This window comes from Ovis aries, chromosome 1, assembly GCF_016772045.2.
Source record: "Ovis aries strain OAR_USU_Benz2616 breed Rambouillet chromosome 1, ARS-UI_Ramb_v3.0, whole genome shotgun sequence".
NCBI classification, from domain to species: Eukaryota; Metazoa; Chordata; class Mammalia; order Artiodactyla; family Bovidae; genus Ovis; species Ovis aries.
The window spans coordinates 204,633,596-204,656,404 of NC_056054.1; the positions used below are offsets into that span (position 1 = coordinate 204,633,596).

Below are 22,809 nucleotides of genomic sequence, written 5' to 3' on the forward strand. Positions count from 1 at the left end.
GTTGGGAAGATCTCCTGGAGAAGGAAATGGCAACCCACTCCAGTGTTCTTGCCTGGAAAATCCCATGGACGGAGGAGCCTGTAGGCTACAGTCCATGGGGTCGCAGAGTCGGACACAACTGAGCGACTTCACTTCACTCTCAGATCATCAACTATGAGTCAGGATCCACCTGAATGTCCTCTTTGAGGTGTTTTCCCCACTCAGAATACTTAATACACATAGTAGACAAAATCAGAATATAAATTTCCACTGAAGGGAGGAAAGTATAAACAAATCATTTTGGGGGGTTTGGTTACTTATTCCCCAGATGTTGTTCTAGCATCCTCCTTATAGAACAAATATTGTCATTGAATAGTGGTGATATTTTGAACGATTTTATAATTGTACAATATTATTTAAGAATATGACAGAAAAAAATTTAACCCTTTACTTCAGTAAAGTAAAAGCTTTGGATTTGTTATTGTAAAAGGAATTAAATAAATTTTAAAAAAAGGAATGGCAGGTAATGACTTGAAAGTAGATTATGGAATCAATTTGAAACTGTAAACACAACATTGTACTTGTTATTTCTAGCTAGATTTTTAAAGAGGTGTTGTAATTGCTTTCTTTAGCTCCTTAGCATATGGAGCCATGCGATTATTTTCTTTTATATATTACCTATAGAGAGTGTGGCTTAGTATTGCTATTATCTACTCAAACCCAGTATTCCTATTATCTACTCAGACCTCATGACATGTCTTATCACAGATAGAAACATTTAGGTATTTTGACTTGTAAGGGAGTCACTGACTGTGACCCATAAATAAGCTAATTTATTGTTGCTGCTGCTGCTGCTAAGTCGCTTCAGTCACGTCCGACTCTGTGCGACCCCATAGATGGCAGCTCATCAGGCTCCACCATTGCTGGGATTCTCCAGGCAAGAACACTGGAGTGGGTTGCCATTTCAACTTCTCTAATGCGTGAAAGTGAAAAGTGAAAGTGAAGTCGCTCAGTCGTGTCCGACTCTTAGTGACCCCATGGACTGCAGCTTCTCCATCCATGGGATTCTCCAGGCAAGAGTACTGGAGTGGGGTGCCATTGCAAATCACCCCCTTTTACCTATGTGAAACAAAATCCTGGTGATAAACCCACAGATATTCTCCCTAGGTATCATCTGTATATGTCAGATTTATGTACAAATGTTCAATTGCCGTTATATTCCCATCAGGTCATTTGGAACTAGGCCCACATAAGTCCAGGTATCACACATGTGTATTCCACATGCTTGTACACATGGGATTGTGTCCTATACAAACTGACTGAAACATTGATAAATATATGTGAAAATCACATATTCACATCGACCTATATGAAGAGAGACAACCCAGACAGAAAGAGAAATGATTCAAAAGTAAGTCAAGACATTGGTGAAAGGATGTGGAGCTTTAGGTGGGAGCAGAGGAGAGGGTGTGGATAAGAGATGGGGATGAGCAAAGTGGTCCAGAATGCCTGACAGCTGCCCACACATGCACAGGGAAGGAAGCTTTGTACATCTGGGAGGATTTCTTACAGCAAGCTGGCACCCTGTCCCACCCCAGGAGGAGAAGAAGAGGATGATAGACTTCATGGTAACAAAGTACTCTGTTTTATCCAGAGGGAGTGCATAAAATTTTTGAAATTAGTTGGAGATAAAATTAACTGATAGCAGCAAAGCCGACTTGACCATCACAAAGAATGAGGACAGTGTCACCTTGCCCTCGGTGTCCACAGTAGCTGCTTGTGAACCGAGTCAACTAAAATTAGATTTATAAATGACTTTTAATCTCACCATCAGGAATTTGCTTCACAGAGCACTAGAAAATTTAGGGAAGTGCTGGAAAAGAAAGACCTGTAGCATCAAGATGGTGAACTTGAGAGATGATAGAAATTACAATTTGCAAGTTAGAAAGGAGAAGATAAGGCCAATAAAGAGCAGAAGAAGAAGCAAATGTAGGAGAGAGAACCAGAGAGTACGATATGTGTTATTAGTTGTGGCGAAAGAAAACTGAAATGAGTACAAGAGAACCTGGGAGATGGTGGGAGCAAAAGAAACCCAGAGAGAAGTGTTATTGAAATAATGAAAGGAGAACTGATTGCTTAATGCCTAACACAGTTGAAGCATACCAACATAGTGCCAGGCTGACTTGTTCAGTTGCCCTTTCTGTAGGGAGAGTTCCACACAGACCCTGTACAGGCCCTGCCCCATGAATTCAGACATACCACAAGCTATGTGTTCTGAAGTCAGTAAGAGTTCATGCAAGGCTTGGGCTGCTAGAGAGGTGAGGGTGGAATTCTGACTTAGTTCCTGCTGGCTACGAGATCTGGGCAAGCGACCTAACTTCTCTGTGCCCATGGTAATTCCTGCCTGGAAGGGTGCAGTGAGGACTGATCACAGAGGAGTAACATGTACGAAATGCTGAGCAAGGCACCTCATGGCCTGGGTGGACAGGTGTCACTCTCACGTTCATTACAGGCTACAGAAAGCTCTTCTGACTTGGTGAGCTGGTCTTCCTGCTCTATCTCATCAGCTTCATTGCCATGAAGGGACCTGCTATGTTTCACATCTCTAGAGATACATTTTCTGTTAATAGAGCATCAGCAGTTAATGCGACATCTCCTTCACTGCCTCCTCCTCCTTTGCTGCCTTCCACCTTCTCCTACCCACACATATATCCTTCTGGGCATTCTTTTCTCACCACGTTTGCTCCTTGGTGATCTCATCCATTGCCTTCAATGCTTGATTTATATTTCTAATCGAGATTCCGAGCTCCAAACTGGAAAGTCTTCACGTAAGTGTGTCACATCAGGCTTAAGCTTAACAGGTCTAAAATGAGATATTCAAATACCTGTTTGTGAAATGATGACTGGATGGGTGTTGGATGACCCCAAGAGCCAGAATCCTTCTCACCAGTGGACCCAGCCCAGGGCGTTTGTTACATGTCAATAACAGTCAGTGGCATTTTATCACTGTATCAATATCTATGGATCTTTTTTCCCTACTCTTTGAATGACCTACACCTCTTAAAGGTGGAGATTACATCCTGCTCATCTCCAGTTCCCTTAAAAAACCCTTCTGCAATGCCTTGCAAAGAGTGAATATGTATTAACCACTGGTTGAATTCAATTTTTTGCTGAATGCTGCCCACATTCATCAAAAGTTCAACCTTTTGGTCCAAGAAGCTTCATCCACAGTACAATGGCCCCAGTGTACTTCGCCTTCCATGTCAACAAGGCCCAAATGCTGACACTGGAGGCACACTATCCCCTTTCCTACAGTTCTTGCTGTAGCTCCTGTGGTTTGGCAGCATTCAACAGCCTGCCTCAGTTCTGGGATCTTGGCAGTTGTATGAAACCGTACTAGGTAGATCCAGAGCTGAAAGATGAAGGGAATTGACAGCACAAAGAGACTCACCCACAGGCCATTCTAAGAACCCATTTTGTGTTTTTCTCTTCTGCATGGGTGGGGGGACCTCCTTAATACACCATCTCCTTCCGTCAGTACATAAGGGCATCTTTCGTATGTGCGTGCTTAGTTGCTCAGTCACATCCGACTCTTTGTGACCCTATGGGCCACAGCCTGCCAGGCTCCTCTGTCCATGGGATTTTCCTGGCAAGAATACCAGAGTGAGTTGCCATTCCTCCTCCAGGGGATCTCCCCAACCCAGGGATCATCTCTCATACCCTAAAACCCTCAGTAGGGGTCCAACAGGGACAGGGACAGTCTTGGAGATGCAGGTCCTACTTGCTGTGACCCTCCTTGGTGCAGTAGCACTGTGCTATGGACTGAGTGGGCCTCACTTGGGGAAGATAGTGGGGGTAGAGGATTGACATGTGGGAGTGAGGCTGGGACAGGTTTTCTTTCCATGTTGCAAATGCTCAAACAGCACTTGTGACAATGACCCAGTACTAACTTCCTGCCAGTGGATCCTCAGCATTTTTCCTCCTCTCTCCACCTAAAGATCAGACATTCACTTTACACTCCCAGAGCCATGCAGCATTCTATACAGATTCCAGGGACTGCCTCTAATTCCATCTTTTTCTCTCCAAGCCAGGAGGGACACTTGATACTTGTGTAGGGACACTCTTGAATGCTACCTGATTAACACTTACATCTTAAAAGACAATTGGCACCAGCCTTCCGACAGTTATCTAAACTGAGGAAAAACTATTCGGGTCCTGTGATGAGATGGTACAGAGGAAAAGAAGAAAATTACAGTCCATGGAGATGTTCAGAAAATAGTTATTGACTATGATATGGGAACTGCGTGCTTGACTCAGATGCAATCATTTGTGATAGAAATTTTGCGCTTAAGTTTGGTTGTACTAATATTTAAGGGGCAACCAAAATATAATTCTCGCCCTTTTCTTAATAGTTAATAATTATTAAGCTTTCATTGCCTGCTTTATGGAGCATACATGGTTCAAATCCTATTCAAATCAATTCTAAAAGGCAGTTATAAGCTTGCTTCAGGTTTGTATTGAGTATTATTTAAAATATGGATCATTAGTTAGGAATTTAAAATAGCTATTGTGAGATTTTTCTTATAGCAGCACTTCTCAAAAGCCAGTTCTAAAGTTCTTGATAAATCATGTTCTCTGAAAAAAAAAAAAACTTTCATGAATTGGTCTTGATTAGTCTGATGGTCTAGGGTCATAAAGCCCAATATTAACACCTATTTGCTCCTGTAAATATAGGGCTAGGAATCTTAGAAAGAGCAATACCTCGAGAAATAAGTTTCTAGCATAATAAACAAACAGACTATTTGGGGAGGAAAGGGATTAATAGATAGGATATCTGCTGGGTAGATAAAGATACAAATAGGTCTGCAGAAAGGTACAGAGGGTAGAGAAAGTAATGTGTCTTTTCAATGATTCTTGATCTTTGACTGTTTTATACATACTTTTCTTTTACCTTTGGGAATTTCCTTTTTGCAATAGATTTCCCTTTGCGTAAGGCAGAAGCTTATTACCTCTTTCACAATTTCTTTCCTTTATGGGAAAATCATTAAGTTACTTGGATACTCCGGTTGGAATTAGTACCAATACGACCCTTTCCCGTGGACTGAGGTAGTAATGATTTTCCTATCAGCAGTATTCTAGGAGTCTCCTTGGTATCAGAAGTCTCTCCCATGAAGTCTTGTTATGCTTGGATTGCACATATGCTGATACACCATGGCTTTGAGATTTGAGCCAGGTTCCTTGAATCCTAGGCAAAATAATGGATTATGGGCTGAGCCACCCCTTTTTCTCTAACCTGCTTACCTGTGTCCTTATTGTGTGGGCCCTGTCCCTTATGGAGCTATGCTGCCGAGTCCGAATATTGGGTACTATTTCAGTGGACCGACATTCGCCCTTGCCACACCAGTCTTTAATTCTAGAGCTGGACATCCTGAACGCAACCTCTTTCTGGCAGTACCAAGCCAGTAGTTTGACCTCAGTCAAGTCACTTAATGCTCTGAGTCCCAATTTCCTCTTCTGTGAAATGATAGTAACAGTTAGTACCTGCTCCTGCTTACAGAATTTGTGTCTGCTCCTTAAATCTACCATTCATCCATTCAGTAAATACTTATTGAGAATTTGCCTACTTGTAAGGTATGGGGACAAGGGATGGATGATAGGATATCTGTCCTGGAGGAGCTCTTTGTCAAGTGTTGAATGCATCAAGGAAGATGATATGCATATTTAAAAAATAACTGTGGTTCACATCATGAGGTTAGCTATTATTTTAAAAAATGGAAAATAGGGACTTCCCTGGTGGTCCAGTGGTTAAGAATCTGTCTTACAATGCAGGGGACACAGGTTCAGTCCCTGGTCTGGGAAGATCCCACGTGCTGTGGAGCAGCTAAGCCTGTGCCACAACTAGAGAGTCAGTGCACCGCAAAAAAGATCCCACATGATGCAACGAAGGTCCTGTTGTATCTGGACCTGACACAGCCATGTAAATAAATGTTTGAAAAAAAAAAGGAAAATAATACGTGTTGATGAGGATGTGGAGATATTGGAACCCTGGTGCCTTGCTGGTGGGAATGTAAAATATTACAGTATGATGGTTCCTCAAATGTTAGAAATAGAATTACCATATAATTTAGCAATTTTACTTCTGGGTATATACCCAAAGGAAGTGAAATCAATAACTCAACAGAGATTCACAAACTAATGTTCACGTTATTCACAATAGCCAAAATGCAGAAACAACCCAAGTGGCCATCAACAAGCAAATGGATAAGCAAAATATCGTCTATGCAAACAATAGAAGATGTAAAGCCTTTAACAGGAATGAAATCTGATACATGCTACATCATGGATGAACTTTGAAAACATTGTGTTAAGTGAAATAAGCCAGATAAAAAATAATAAATGGTGTATGGTTCCACTTACCTAGGCAAAATGATAGAAACAGAAAATGGAGTGTGGAATGGAGGTTACCAGGGCCTGGGAGGAGGAAGGACGTTGTTAGTCTTTGATGCGGACAGAGTTTCAGTTTGGGTTGATGAAAAAGTTCTGCTGATGGTTGCACAACTTTGTGAATATATTTTAATTCCACTGAATCATACACTTAAAAATCATTTAAATGGCAAATTTCAGGACTTCCCTGGTGGTCCAGTGGTTAAGATTCCACACTTCCAATGCAGGGGGCTATGGGTTCTATCCTGGTTGGGAACTAGAATCCAACAGGCCATGTGGCATGGCCAAAAAATTTAAAAATTAATGGAAATTTTTATGTAATATATATTTTACTGCAATTCTTAAAAACTGGAGGAATTCCCTGGCAGTCCAATAGTTAGGACTCCAGCCTCTCACTGCCAAGAACCCTGGTTCATTCCCTGGTTGGGAAACTAAGATCCCACAAGCCATGTGATACAGCCAAAAAGAAAAACAATTATAATTCCCAAAATACTACACGAATACAGGATTGTTAACTTGAATTAGGATAAATGGGATTGTGTTTGTAATCAATCCCTCTTTCAAAAAGTGCAGTATGCATGAAATTACTTTGTCATTATTTATTATGTGATATTGAAAAGTGAGCACCCATCCAGATAAACTTTAATAATAATTTATTTGTGCCCCGTCCTGCTCTAAAAAGAATTTAAGGTAGTTTACCCTAAACACATCAGAGTAATGAGATCAAATCCAGTCAACATCAGACCAAATATAGAAACTGAGATATAAAACAGAAGGAGCTGATGGCACATCAGTAACTGAGCAAGACTTTCAACTGATGGCACGTTAGTAACTGTTAGCCTTCCAGAAAGTACAGAACTATTTATATTCATCAGACTTTTTATTAATGCTTAAAGTATCACTAATTTCAACACGGTCCTCTTATGGATCCATAGCGTTTCAAATTGTTACCATTTATAGTTCTGGGAATTTATTAAGCAATTATGGAACACCTAATCAAGCAGAAGAAGGATGTGAAACTAAGAGCCTGTTTTTGTAAGTCTGAAGCCTCAGGACCTACTCTGTGCTGAATGAAACAGGCTCCTGACATTCCCTGCCCTGTTGGCCAGCTCAGACTCCTGCACCTTTCCCTGGGTCCCACCACCGCCTGGCACAGTGGCCATCTCCTGCATTTGGGCTCCCCCTGCCTCCCACGCTCCCCACCCAGACCCTGCCCCAGCAGCCGGGTTCCCACAGGGCCCTGCGTGTAGCCAGGACTCCTAGCCCCTGCCCCTGTTTCCTCCTTCCTGGGTCACCCTCCCATCTTGCTTCAAGTCCTCACTTCTTAGAGAGGAGAGGACAGTTCAGCTCTCATCTCCAGGACCTCTCCAGCCCACACCAATTCCTTCTCCTTGCCATCCTACTGTGCATGCAGTCACACAGTAACTGAAAGGCCTATGACCTTTGCTTCTTTTCTTGTGAGAAATGAGAAGCAAGGTGTGATTAAACCAAAGATCATTTCATATATCTTATTCAAGAAGATAAGATAGACAAATTGAGGAAGTGGCATTGAAAAATATTCATTACCATATAGAAAATTAGATAGCCAGTGACAATTTGCTGTATGACTCAGGGAGCTCAACTCTGTGCTCTGTGGCAACCTACAGGGGTAGGCTGGGCTGGGAAGTAGGAGGGTGGTTCAACAAGTAGGGGACATACCTCTGGGCAATTTACACTGATGTATGGCAGAAGCCAACACAACATCGTAAAACAATTATTTTCCAATTTAAAACAAATTTTCAGAAAAGATGATAAGATGTTTAGCAAATGACCTATGAGAGTCAATAGGGATACTCAAGCTGATCTAATCCATGAAGAAATGCAGGCCCCAAGAAAGAAAATGGCTTGTTCAAAGTTACCCTGTGTGTTAGAAGCAGAGATAGACCTGGAAACCTATTTTTCTGAAACTCAGTACTGTTATATCATCATGCTAGTTTCATTTCAATTTGTGTTTTATTTCACAATCAGCAAACAGGATTTTAAATGCACCCCCAAACATAGGCCAAGAGGGGCAACATAATGTGTTAGCAAGAACATTGACTTTGCCAAAGCCAAAGACATAGGGCAAGTCCATGCGTGGCTCTGGGCCCTTCTTTTTCCACTTGTAAAATAAGGATTAACTGATGGTTTTTTGTTTGTTTGTTTTCTTTGACCATATTGCTACCCATTCTGAATCTTGTTGTTGTTCAGTCACTCAGTCATGTCTGACTCATTGCCACCGCATGGACTGCAGCATGCCAGGCTTCCTTGTCCTTTACTATCTCCTGGAGTTGGCTCAAACTCATGTCCATTGAGTCGATGATGCCACCCAACCATCAACAATCTCATCTTCTGTCTCCCCCTTCTCCTCCTGTCTTCTTTCCCAGCATCTGGATCATTCTGAATCTATGGGTCTGTATCTACCCTTTGAGCAAGCACCCTAAGAAAATTCTCTCACATGAATGGAGAGTCTTGAAATCCTGGGAGGAACATTGACAGTTGTGGGCAATTGCTAAGGTTTTTAAGATGGAGAATGATGGTATAATGGAGTTGGAGCTTTAGGAGGGGCATAAACTGGTGGTCTGTATAATAGATTGATGGGAGTGAGATCTCAGGGGCACAAGTGAGCTGCTAGGATTGTGCCAAAGTATTCAAGATAAGAAGACAGGGGAGTTTGCTCTGTATTGGAGGTACTGGAAATGGAGAATAAGTGGTAATTCCAAAAGGTGTGTTCAGAGATGAAAAGACAAGACTTGGTGGCAGATTGAATGTAAGCGATAATGGCAGGGAAGAATTTGCAATAACAACTGTGTTTTCAGTTCAGTTCACTTCAGTCACTCAGTCGTGCAACCCCATGAATCACAGCACGCCAGGCCTCCCTGTCCATCACCAACTCCCGGAGTTCACTCAGACTCACGTCCATCGAGTCAGTGATGCCATCCAGTCATCTCATCCTCTGTCGTCCCCTTCTCCTCCTGCCCTCAATCCCTCCCAGCATCAGAGTCCTTTCTAATGAGCCAACTCTTCTCATGAGGTGGCCAAAGTATTGGAGTTTCAGCTTCAACATCAGTCCTTCCAATGAACACTCAGGACTGATCTCCTTTAGAATGGACTGGTTGGATCTCCTTGCAGTCCAAGGGACTCTCAAGACTCTTCTCCATCACCACAGTTCAAAAGCATCAATTCTTCGGTGCTCAGCTTTCTTCACAGTCCAACTCTCACATCCATACATGACCACTGGAAAACCATAGCCTTGACTAGATGGACTTTGTGGACAAAATAATGTCTCTGCTTTTGAATATGCTATCTAGGTTGGTCATAACTTTCCTTCCAAGGAGTAAGCATCTTTTAATTTCATGGCTGCAGTCACCATCTGCAGTGATTTTGGAGCCCCAGAAAATAAAGTCTGCCACTGTTTCCACTGTTTCCCATCTATTTCCCATGGAGTGATGGACCAGATGCCATGATCTTCGTTTTCTGAATGTTGAGCTTTAAGCCAACTTTTTCACTCTCCTCTTTCACTTTCATCAAGAGGCTTTTTCGTTCCTCTTCACTTTCTGCCATAAGGGTGGTGTCATCTGCATATCTGAGGTGATTGATATTTCTCCCAGCATTCCAGCTTGTGCTTCTTCCAGCCCAGAGTTTCTCATGATGTACTCTGCATATAAGTTAAGTTATCAGGGTGATTTTTAGGAACCCTAGAATACGACTTTTCCACCAATATGCATAGGGTTTCCCAGGTGGTTCAGTGGTAAAGAATCCACCTACCAATGTAGGAGACACAAGAGATGTGGGTTTGGTCTCTGGGTTGGGAAGATCCCTTGAAGGAGAAAATGGCAACCCACTCCAGTATTCTTGCTTAGAAAATTCTATGGACAGAGGAGCTTGGTGGGCTACAGTCCATGGGGTCACAAAGAGTCGAACATGACTGAGTGATGGAGCATGTAAGTACCAATACGTATGCTATTCCTGTCTGATGAATTCTGCTTCAACCTGAGGTGTTGAGGTGTTTGTGAGGCAACCAGGTGAAGACATATGGGCTTGAGCATGACCAAAGATTTGGCAGGAAGATAAAGATATAGGAGAGTCAACAGCATGAGGGAAGAGGAGAGAAGGAAGTCTAGAAACTTGAGTTCAGATCTTGAGGGAGCAGCAATATTAGACATAAGGAGAAAGACGAAACAAGAAAGGAATAGAGGAGAAACAGGGTGGTAAATGAAACATGAATAATAAAGAGAAACCAGAGGAAAAGAAAGGTTTAAGAAGATGAATATCCATTACATCAGAAGCTTTGGGGTTTGAAAAGGATAAAAACAGATGTTTAATTTTTGCTAAGAGAGTATGAGATGAAAACTAGCTTTTTATAAGTGAAAATCTATAATACTTTTGATGTGTGTGATATGATAGACTATGAGGAGTAAATGAAATCTTTTGATGGCAAATTGTATTGGCAGTTAATGAGCAAAAATATACTTCAAACAGACTGGTTTTCAAAAGAACATTCTTCTGTTGGAGAGCTGGGAAATTGGGGAGGGGATGGGGAGAAGGATTAAAAGAGGGAACAGATTAAGGTGTGTGGGCAAAGAAGAAACTTACTAGGAAATCCTAACATGTACATAGTGCATTAATGATCTTGTGTACAAAATAGGGCTGCATTCATCTTTTTAAAAAGCTTTCCTTTCCTGTCTCTTGGTTATGGTGTCATCTGAAGCAAAGAGGAGGTGTTATATAGGATGGAATTAGCCATCCAAAGTTATGTTTTTATGCTACCTTATAATGTTGCTTCAGAGAAAAAACAGTCCTTTACCATTTCCTCCTTAATGACCTGGGGATGTGGGTGAAGGGAGATCCATTTTTACATGTAAATCAAAGCCAGAGAGTACATTCAGTGTAGAGTAGATTCGTGCAGGCTGATCTGGCATCATCAACCCCATCCTAATTACAGTGTTCCACCCCTGGGTAGATATCAACCAGGACATAAATTGCTCTACGTGTTTAAGGTTTTAAAATTACTTGAGTACTCCCAATGTTTTCACCTACGTAATATACACTTGATGACTTTAGATATTAAATCCTTGAGTTTTTTCCTATGAACAAAGTGCTTTGGAATAATAAAGCAGGCAATCATCAGCTAGAATCATTAAGTTTCTCCAGTTTTATAAAGTTATTTGTAATGATAACAAAGGAGAAGAAAAGAAAAAGAATGACTAACAATGGTGTGAGAATTTTTCTTTTTTTTTAACCTGAACTGAAATGAAGCCCACCAGTGTTCAGGGGACTTCCTGTTGTTGGGAGTTTTATCCATTGCACTCAAAAAAATACTAAAATGAAGCAGTTGAATTTGGAACATGACCTGATCAGGGACTTTTTTTGCTTCTGAGCTGTGAATATTTTCTTGTGTCAGATTGCTAAAGACTCCTAGGGGTCTCTAAGTTCTCATATAAATGTTGAATGATAAGACTGACTTCTGCCCACTTAGTTATTTCTGCATTGTGACTTCATTTAATTGTCAATACATCCTTAAACAGCCTTGCCAAGTTACTTAAGCCCAGTGCTTCACAGGAGGATAAGAAGCTGGCTGCACTCTGGTTTTCTATGAATGCTTAACTGTTGCTGTGGTCCTACTTAATGTCATGGCTCTTAGAAACAGATTGGTATTGAGGCCTGTATTTCTTTCTGACATAGCAATTATCATTATTTCAGGATGATTTACAAAAATCAAAGGAACCTTTTACTTAGAGACTCATTCAGTTCAGTTCAGTTCAGTCACTCAGTCGTGTCCGACTCTTTGCAACCCCATGAACCACAGCACACCAGGCCTCCCTGTCCATCACCATCTCCCGGAGTTCACTCAGACTCACGTCCATCCAGTCCATGATGCCATCCAGCCATCTCATCCTCTGTCATCCCCTTCTCCTCCTGCCCCCAATCCCTCCCAGCATCAGGGTCTTTTCCAATGAGTCAACTCTTTGCATCAGGTGGCCACAGTATTGGAGTTTCAGCTTCAGCATCAGTCCTTCCAATGAACACCCAGGACTGATCTCCTTTAGAATGGACTGGTTGGATCTCCTTGCAGTCCAAGGGACTCTCAAGACTCTTCTCCAGCACCACAGTTAAAAAGCATCAGTTCTTTGGTGCTCAGCTTTCTTTATAATCCAACTCTCACATCCATATACGACTACTGGAAAAACCATAGCCTTGACTAGATGGACCTTTGTTGGCAAAGTAATGCCTCTACTTTTAAATATGCTATTGGGATTCCCTGGTGGCTCAGATGGTAAAGCATCTGCCTGCAATGTGGGAGACCCGGGTTCAATTCCTGGGTCTGGAAGATCCCCTGGAGAAGGAAATGGCAATCCACTCCAGCACTCTTGCCTGGAAAATCCCATGGATGGAGCAACCTGATAGGCTACAGTCCATGGGGTCGCAAAGAGTCAGACAAGATTGAGCGACTTCACTTTCACTTTTCCTTCCAAGGATTAAGCATCTTTTAATTTCATGGCTGCAGTCACCATCTGCAGTGATTTTGGAGCCCCCCGAAATAAAATCTGACACTGTTTCCACTGTTTCCCCATCTATTTCCCATGAAGTGATGGGACAAGAGACTCATTAGCTACTAATAAATATGATCTTGAAGTAACTTTTTTGGCAGAATTATACTTCTTGAAATTGTATCCTTGGTCAATGGCTGTCCTTTATCAGTTTTGTCTTATAACAAGCATTTATAAATAGATGTAAATTTTTCATTTTAAGAAAAGATAATCGTTGTTATAGTATAGGGTAAATTGTAGGATATCTTTCAAATGGGGTGTATATGTCATTACTGTCAGTAACATTCATTTTAAAGTGTCATGTAAACCATTTTTAAAAATTATAAACGCAGTAAGTATTTAAATTTTTATTTTTGCTATACTGGGTCTTCATTGCAGCACTCATCCTTTTCCTAGTTGCGACATGGGGAATGGGGCTTCTCTAGTTGTGGCTGTGGGATTCTTTTACTGCAGAGCATGAACTCTGGAGTGTGCAGGCTCATTTGTTGTCATTGGTTGGCTTAGCTCCCCTGTGGCATGTGGTATCTTAGTTCCCCAACCAGGGATCAAACTGGTGTCCTCTGCATTGGAAGGTGGATTCTCAACCACTGGACCACCAATAAAATCCTTACATATTTTTTCAAATCAAAGATTGAAGAAGGGTGAAGAGTAAAATGTAAAAATTTTTCCTCTATTTTCTTGTCTTCATTATCACTTTCTAAAGAAAATCACTTAACAATGTTTTAAGCTTCTTGGCATGAATTTTCTAAGCATTAGATAATTTTACATATATGTATGTATACACACTCATTTTACACAAATAGTGTGACTTTTATACAACTAGTCATATTCTACACATTGTTGTACATTTGGTTGTTGTTTTTTTAAATTCACTTAAAACTCTTGGACTGTGTCATATCAGCATGATTCAGTCAGCTTCATTCTTTTTAAAAACTGCCTGGCATTTCATTGTGTGTATGTACCATAATTAAGGTAACTTCCAGTTTATGTCTTGTTGTTGAGGTTCTGTTGTTTTAATTACAAACAATGAACATGTTTAGAAGTTAAAACACTGAGTTAAGTCACACACACCAGTCAATGTGTGTTTTAAAGCATGATGAGTTATTTTCAAGATATCTTGTACAGATTTATCCTTTTGCTAGTATTATCTGAGCATGTTTTCATATCTTCATCTGCCAGTCTTCCTTTGAGGTTTGCAGTGTCTGACATACTATAGAAGCTGAAAATTTTTACCTCTTTATACCATGCTTTTGTTGGATTCATATGCACTGAGCATTTTTTTTATAAGGCTAATAGTCATTTGTGTATTTGTGTGAATTTCCTATATCGCATCCTTTGATTATTTGTTGCTATTTGTTATATCTATTCTTATGAAAGGAAAATAAACTATTTTCTAGGGTAAGCTACTGTTTAATAGATAATTCATAAGGAGCTTACAGGAAACCACAAATGTGTATATTCTACATGTGAACACTTGTACAAACACTGATTCACTTGGAGGCCCGAAAGAAAGCCCTGAAAGGAAAGTGTGGCCATACAACCTGAGGAGAGAAGGAAAACAGTCTGGAGATAGACGTGGGGACTGGCCTCACTTTTTCTTTTGTTTTTCTATTGCTACATTGAAAACCAGCCACAAACTGTTGCCCCGAGACAGGAGCTGCCTGAGCATAGCAAGACTGGCTTTTTGCTGAAGTCATGTAGATAAAATCAAGGTGTTGGCCAGTTGCACTTCTTACAAGGTGTCTTCTAAGTTTACTCAGTTGTGACTGAATTCAGTTCCTTGCAACCATAGGACTGAAGTTCCATTTCCTTGCTGGCTGTTAGCTGGGGGCCACTCAGCTTCCCTGGCAGCTCAGAGGTTAAAGCATCTGCCTGGAATGCAGGAGACCCGGGTTTGATCCCTGGGTTGGGAAGATCCCCTGGAGAAGGAAATGGCAACCCACTCCAGTACGCTTGCCTGGAGAATTCCATGGAGGGAGGAGCCTGGTCCATGAAGGGAGGAGCCTGGTAGGCTACAGTCCATGGGGTCGCAAAGAGTCGGACACGACTGAGCGACTTCACTTTCACTTTCACTCAGCTTCCAGAGGCTGCCTGTGATCCTTGGTGTGTACCCCACCTCCATCTCCAAATCCAGCAAAGGAGAACGTCCTTTGTGCTATATCCTTCTTGTGCTTCCAATCTCACTGATTTTTAGATCCAGATCTAGAGTCCATGGGAGTAGGAGATGCCCAACCTGATAATCTACCTATCTTAAGTTCAACTGATTTGGAACAAAACAGAATGGGAAAGTATCTTCACTTATGTTAGTGTTTGACTGACTAACTGGGAGCAGGTATATGTGCACTAGGGGCCAGGAATCTTGCGGGCCATGTTAGAATTCTGCATACCACAACTCCCACCTGCCTTTCCAATAGAAACAGAAAAAGCACATGTCTTCTGGCTGTAGGAAATCAATCACACAGAAACATGGAATGCTAGAGGAAGGGGGAAGGACAGGCATCTAACCCCATGCACACAAAAAAAGGCATCCCTATAGGTCAAAGATCATGATGTGAGCAATGAAATAGCAGAAGGCTGGAGAGAAAATCTAGGAAACCACATGTGTGATGTAGGGATCAGGCAGACCTTCCTGACCAAGAAACCAAAGCTGATATTTCCTACCCCAGTGTCTGCCCTCTTGCCCTCACACTATGGCCCACAAATAGGTCATTCTCTGGCTGCATACATGGATTTTGAGTCCTTTAACTTTGCCATTTCTTCTCATGCCAGAGTGATCAGAATGTGGTTTTGTGAGATGTTGGCCTTGGGTTTTCAGCAGAACAGAATGAACTGTCTACAACCTAAGTAGGTGAGCCACTGAGGGGAACTGTATTGATGACTGTTATTCTAAAAGAATTCTAAAACACTGCTTCCCCCCACCCCACTCTCTCTCTCTTTCATCTTCCCACCTGCTGCTGATTCAGGCATATTATACGTGACTTGCTTGAGACTGAAGAGACTTACATAAAAGAGATTAAGGACATAATTGATGTAAGTAGATTTGGGGCAAGGGGGATGTTAATCATGTATTCAAACTGTAAAAATTTTGTTGCAGAAAGAAATTCAGGATAGTTGCCTTATGTGTCTAGAATTCCCACCAAAGTTTCAGGTCTTATAATAGCACATGTGGTTGGTTTTTTTTTTTTTTTTCAGGAGGACATTCTACATTGATTCATGTAACAAAATAACTTCCAAAGGATTGTAGCAACTCATATGATTCTAGTAATGCCCCACTTAGGTTCATCATATGCTTGCCAACAACGGATGTGATAATTTAAACATTTTGATAAATAGAATTGTTTCTCATTGTATTAAGTAGTATTCTTTTTACTTAAGAGTAAAATTTATATTTTCTCTATCTTCCTAAGGTAGTAATCTTGAGAAATAAACTATATGTATAAACTTATAATGGAAAGTTTTTACAATAAAACATCAGAATAAAACCAAATATCCAGTGAAAAGGGGAATGGTTGATGCTAAATGAAGTATTAGTCAACTGTTACAAAATAATTATTTTTAATAATGAACACAACATTGAAATAAATGCTTGTAAGATTAAATTAAAAATAGTACTTCTAGAAATTTACAAGCAGAGTCTAAAAATGCATATAGAAAAACAGACTACAAATTATATACGTATTATGATTATAACCATACATAATAAGCATTTAAAAGCCATAAAGGAAATAAGACAATAGTAATTGCATCAGGTCATAAAATAAGAGGTAAGTTTTTTTTCCTTTTCCATTTGACTTTTGTAGCAAATTTTAAAAATGGATTTGTTCTTCCTGTAAAAATACCATCATTTTATTATTGCCATTAAGCCATCTTAGTCTGAAGATAGATCAATGAGGAATATAACATCAAAAGAAAGTATCTGAAAGAATGGCTTGCAAGAAACATGTGTGCCATACTCCCCAATTATTGAAGTTTTGGCCTCTACACTGTCTAATTCAGATCATATCTATGTGTTCCTGTTTGTAAAACCTACCCTCTTTCCACCTCTGCAGGGATATATCATTCCAATGGATTTTATTTGGCTGAAGCATCTAATTCCAGATGTTCTGCGGAATAACAAGGAGTTTCTCTTTGGGAACATTAGAGAACTTTATGAATTTCACAACAGGTATATAATGATTCAAATTATCAGAGAAAATGGAAGATAAGAGAAGGATGGAAATCACTTCAGTTCAGTTCAGTCTCTCAGTTGTGTCTGACTACTTTTTGTGACCCCATGGACTGTAGCACACCAGGCTTCCCTGTCCCTCACCAGCTCCTGGAGCTCGCTCAAACTCATGTCCATTGAGTCGGTGATGCCATCCAACCACCTTATCCTCTGTCATCCCCTTTTCTTCCTGCCTTCAACTTTCCCAGCATTAGGGTCTTTTCCAATGAGTCAGTTCTTTGCATCAAGTGGCCAAAGTGTTGGAGTTTCAGCTTTTCATATTAAAAAGCAGAGACATCACTTTGCTGCCAAAGGTCCATCTAGTCAAAGCTATGATTTTTCCAATAGTCATGTATGTATGAGTGCTGAAGAATTGATGCTTTTGAACTGTGGTGTTGGAGAAGACTCTTGAGAGTCCCTTGGACTGCAAGGGGATCAAACCAGTCAGTCCTAAAGGAAATCAGTCCTGAATATTCATTGGATGGACTGATGCTAAAGCTGAAACTCAGCTTCAGTGGATTGGATTGGGGTAGGATGAGATGAGAATGAGGTGAGAAGGTCCCCAAGGAAGAAGGGAAAAGACATTAACGGAACATGTACTAGTGTCAGGCATCGATGTTGTATTCATTCATGGGTTCCTTTCCTTATTCATCTGTTTACACATCAGCATTTATTGAGCACCTGTTCTGTGTCAGGCACTGTGTTCCACATTAGGAGTACAAAGTTGACTAAGACACAAGTCCACTTACCTATTATCATAGAGGGGTGGTGGGAACCAGGGTGTTAGAAAATGCTAACCAGTCAGACAATTGTCCCTTTAGCCCATAGCTCCTGTCCTTTTAGCCCAATTGTCCTTTTAGCCCAATTGTCCTTTTAGCCCAAGGTGTTGGGTTCTAAAGAATGAGAAAACGAGGGAACTTAGGAAATCATGTTCCAACTCTTTCATTTTACAGATGACAAAACCACATCTTGTGTTTACTACTTTACCCATTCTGATGGCTCCAGGCTCTCACATCTACTTGATAGGAGGGAAGAGACTGCTTGGTGAATGGAATCACAGTTGTTTCTTAACCACATCTCTTTGCCATTGGTCAGACACAAAGCTGAAATAAAAATACTATTTCTGTTTCTTTTCCTGGAGAAGTTATACAGCTTCTTTGAACCTCAGGTTTCACACTTATGAAACTCTATCTTGCAAGGTTTGGTGGAGGATTTAATGAGATACTATTTGCAAAGCACTTAGCTTATGCCTGATTTATAGTCAGCTTTCAATGATAGTAGTAGTAGTAACAGCAGCAACAGTGGTTCTTGTTAATGTCACTATCATGTAGCAGAGATCATCAGTGTATCCAATCTGTCTGGTGCTTAGAATTACCCAAACAGGTATGAGTGGTTTCACAGAATCCTATTAATGGCACAGAATACATTTTTTTTCTTCCAAATCAGCATGTTGAAGATGAGTCAAAAGTGGTAAAGCCTGGAAAACAACATTTTTCTATGCACTTCTTAAAGCATTATGTGATTTTATTTCAAAAAAAAATTTTGTTAATCCCGTATATATATATAAATCAAAACATTATTATACTTTTCTTTCCCTAGGACTTTTCTAAAAGAATTGGAAAAATGCACTGAAAACCCTGAACTTCTGGCACATTGCTTTCTCAAGAGAGTAAGTCTATGCCCCTAATAAATCAAAATAGCCTTGTGATTAAAGTCAGCCCTTTATTTTCTATGTAAATGGCAAGGGCAAATGGAAACACAAATGGTCTGAAAATTTGTATCTGCCTTTTGAATGCAAACTGGACTTCACCCAGTGTGAACTGAGTTCACCCTGCTAGGTGGGAAGGACTGCAAGCCTGGTTTCCTGCAAAGCCCCCTAAAATGGAAGACTGGCCCCCCTGATCCCTGAGGTAGATAATCCTCCTCTGGATGACTAAGCTAACTGTTGTCAACTAGAAAAGATGCACAAAGTGATAGTGTGAGCTAAGTTCTATTTGGGGCAAAATGAGGACTTCAGTCCAGGAGGCAGCACCTCAGATAGCTCTGAGAAACTGCTCCAAAGTGGTAGTTGGGGGAGGTCAATATAGAAGATTTTGGTGAAAGGAGAGTTCAATGCCATCATGCACTTATTTTACAAAAAGTTTTCTGCTAGTCATGAGGAGCTGATGTCACCATGAAGGGATTTAGTGCTTTTCTAGATATGAGGAGATGCAAGGATTGGGAATTATAAGATAGGTTCCTGAAAATATCTATCTAAAGACGTGTTCCACCAGTTTCCCTGGAGCACAGAGTGCTTCACTCTTCACAACAGCTGCAGTAGCACAGGATTCAGCCTCCACAGAGGGAGATGACAAATGACCTTGGCAAGCGCCAATTTGTGGTTGATACTGTCTTAGGACAAGAGTCACACAGCAGGCTTAAATTCTTCACTAAAGTTGTATTAACACTCTCAAAAGAACTGTGAAACTGAAACTCTCAGAAAATATTCTTCCATGTTATTTTCTACAACGTCAAGTACAGTGCAGTGCTCAGTTGTATCTGACTCTTTGCAACCCATGGACTGCCAGGCTCCTCTGTCCATGGAATTTTTCAGGAAAGAATACTGGGGCGGGTTGCCATTTCTTTCTCCAGGGAGTCTTCCCCACCCAGGGACTGAGCCCAGATCTCCTGTGTCTTCTGCATTGCAGGCAGATTCTTTACTGCTGAGCCACTGGGAAAACTGATCCAGAAGCCCTCTTCTTTCTAAGTCTTTCGCATTTCTTCTCTCTCTCCCAATCAGCCCTTCCTTTCATTCTCTTGCTCTTTTTTTTTTTTATGAGCCTGAGACAATAAATCAAACAACTTAAATTTTTCAGCAGCTCAAAATAGGACTAATAAGTCTAAGAGCAGTATTTGTGATAAACTGAAAGCAAGGAAATGAAAATTCCCCAGGTTTCAAGCTATTAGACACAGTGGAGAAATAGAGTCTTCAACCCTCAGAGCTTTAACCAACCTAGAAGACCCCTTCCATAGCCCTACCTGGGTTTTCCATCACAGCCTTATCATAGGTTTTTCATCCTGAACCAGAATTAAAGATACACTAAAAACTATTTTGGAGGAGATGATGAGATAGCAGCGCAGTAGGTGGACGCAGAGTATATCTCTCTCTGTGCTTGCATCAGGAATATATCTTCAGATGCAGAGGATCTCACAGAGCACCAGCTGAGAGCTGGCTGGAGTCCCTAACCACCAGAAGGGAATACATAGATTGACGCAAAACATGGTAGAATGAAGGAAGGAAGGGAAAAAACAGAAAGAGAGTGAGTAGGACTGGACCTGAACCCATGGAGTGGAGGAACTGAAGCAGGGGTGAAACCCCCGCATCGGAGGAATAGTTTGGGACAAAGGGGAGGCATTTGAGGCTGTTGGAGGATGAAGCAGCTGATCTGTGAAGGTCTGAATGGAATGAGAACCACACAAACAATCTGTACTGCAGCCCTATGTACCCCAGACAGGGACACAGGTCTTCCAGTATGCACAGTAGGGACTGGGTAGGGGCTGGAGAGCAGTCCCAGGACAAGGATTGCTATTGACTGTGGGAGACATCCTGAGGGGATGTGAGGGAGGAGATAGAAGAATGTCCTTGGAGGAAAGCTGGGCAGCTCTGGAGGCAGGGTGATACTGCTGAGTCAAGTGCAGGGAGTAGAATCACTACTGTAGCCTCTTTCCCTCCCCACATACTGATGCTAGCAGCTGATGGAGAAAGACCTCAGAGATGGTGGCCCTTTGAGTGCCTGACACACTAAGCAATAGAGAGGGACCCCAGCCAGGAGGACCTTTGAATGCCTGCTGCACCAAGCACCATAGAAGGACCAGCCAAGGAAGCCCTTTGAACACCAACTGCCAGAGGCTAGAAAAAGGCTCTGCTGCTGCTGCTGCTGCTAAGTCTCTTCAGTCATGTCCAGCTCTGTGCAACCCCATAGACGGCAGCCCACCAGGCTCCCCCGTCCCTGGGATTCTCCAGGCAAGAACACTGGAGTGGGTTGCCATTTCCTTCTCCACTGGTTAAAAGTGAAAAGTGAAAGTGAAGTTGCTCAGTCGTCTTAGCAATCCCATGGACTGCAGCCCACCAGGCTCCTCTGTCCATGGGATTTTCCAGGCAAGAGTACTGGAGTGGGGTGCCATTGCCTTCTCTGGAAAAAGGCTCTAATAGCCTTTTTATATCCTTATATCCTGCACCTGTGGCTGCTGGCTTCCCTATACATCTGGCGCATCCAGGTTCCTTGGGATCCAAGCATCTGCGCCACCTCCACACCTAGTCCTCACTAGGGTAGAACTGCCAGAGGCTACGGGAAAAAAACAAACAAACAAACCCTAATAGTGTGAAAATCTCATGTACCCGTGGCCACCAGCTTCCTTGCACACCTGGCACTGCCAGGTTTCCCACGATGCAGCCAGCTAAGCCACCTCCATACCTGGTCCTCAGTGGGGCAAAGTTCCCTGGGGAGGAGTTGCCAGAAGATAGAAAAAGTCCTAATAGAGCCATATCACCTGCACCAGCTCCTCTGCATACCTGGTGCTTCCGGGGTCTCTGATCCAAGCAACTATGCCACCTCACACCCAGTCCTCCCTGGGGCAGACCCAAGTCCTCCAGGGCAGCCTCAGGAGCAAACTCCAGTGGATGACCCATATGTAGAGGTGGAGATAAAACCACAGTTGATCTCCAGGGGCAGAGTGGCTAAGGAAGAGGATTGAAAACCTTTCCACCAGCTATACAAGCTGCAGACTAAATCCACACGATCAACTAGGTAAACTCTGAGTCTTGTTGTTGTTTGGTTGCTAAGTCATGTCCAATTCTTTGTGACCCCATGGACTGTAGCCCACCAGACTCCTCTGTCCATAGGATTTCCCAGGCAGGAATACTGAGTGGGTAGCTATTTCCTCCTCCATGGGATCTTGTCGACCCAGGGATCGAACCCACGTCTCCTGCATTGGCAGGCAGATTCCTTACCACTGAGCCACCAGGGAAGTCCTATGGAATATATAAAAGGACAATGAGTGTTCACACAAAAGAAGAAGCCCTAGCTCTGGCCACTGTGGACACTGGAGGCAAGCACACACAGGTATAGGGCTAGATTAGAGTTTGTGCTGTCCCCACAACAGATACAGAGAACAGTCGAGTTTTGGAAGAACTCCTAGGGAGGTGGAGGTGGAATTGCCACTCTATATACATTTTCCTCCTTTCCTTTTCACCCTTTCACCTTTCACCCTTTTTTCTTTTCTTTTTCATATTATTTCATGTTCTTTTTTAAAAAATTATCCCTTAAATTTTTATTTTTTATAACCTACTTTTTCCATTTTTTAAAATGTTTTAATTTTAAACAAATTCATTTTTACCCTAGTTGTGATTGTGCTCTTCTTTTTTCACTCCTTTTTTATCCTCTTTTTCCTCTGTTTTCTCTCGTCTTTTCCCTTCGTAAGTGTGTGAGTTTCTTTGGGTGTTCTTGGCTATTGAGTGTTGGTTTCACCTTGGCTATTGAGTTGGGCTTTTATCTTCTGTGCTATGAGGCCTGTGAAATCTTGGTGCCACAGTAAGGGATCAGGCCTGAACCCCTGAAGTGGGAGATCTGAGTA

At 41.7% G+C, this 22,809-nt stretch overlaps 1 protein-coding gene across 7 annotated transcripts in view; it reads left to right on the plus strand.

The window, feature by feature from the left end:
- MCF2L2 (MCF.2 cell line derived transforming sequence-like 2) overlaps positions 1-22,809 on the plus strand; it is a 288,114-nt gene that overhangs the window by 188,882 nt on the left and 76,423 nt on the right. For all 7 annotated transcript variants that reach the window (XM_042233901.2, XM_027957913.3, XM_060419927.1 and 4 more), the window contains 3 exons: positions 15,956-16,022; positions 17,042-17,157; positions 18,796-18,865. In XM_042233901.2, the coding sequence (XP_042089835.1) occupies positions 15,956-16,022; positions 17,042-17,157; positions 18,796-18,865 (253 nt within the window). The remainder of the gene's footprint in view (positions 1-15,955; positions 16,023-17,041; positions 17,158-18,795; positions 18,866-22,809) is intronic.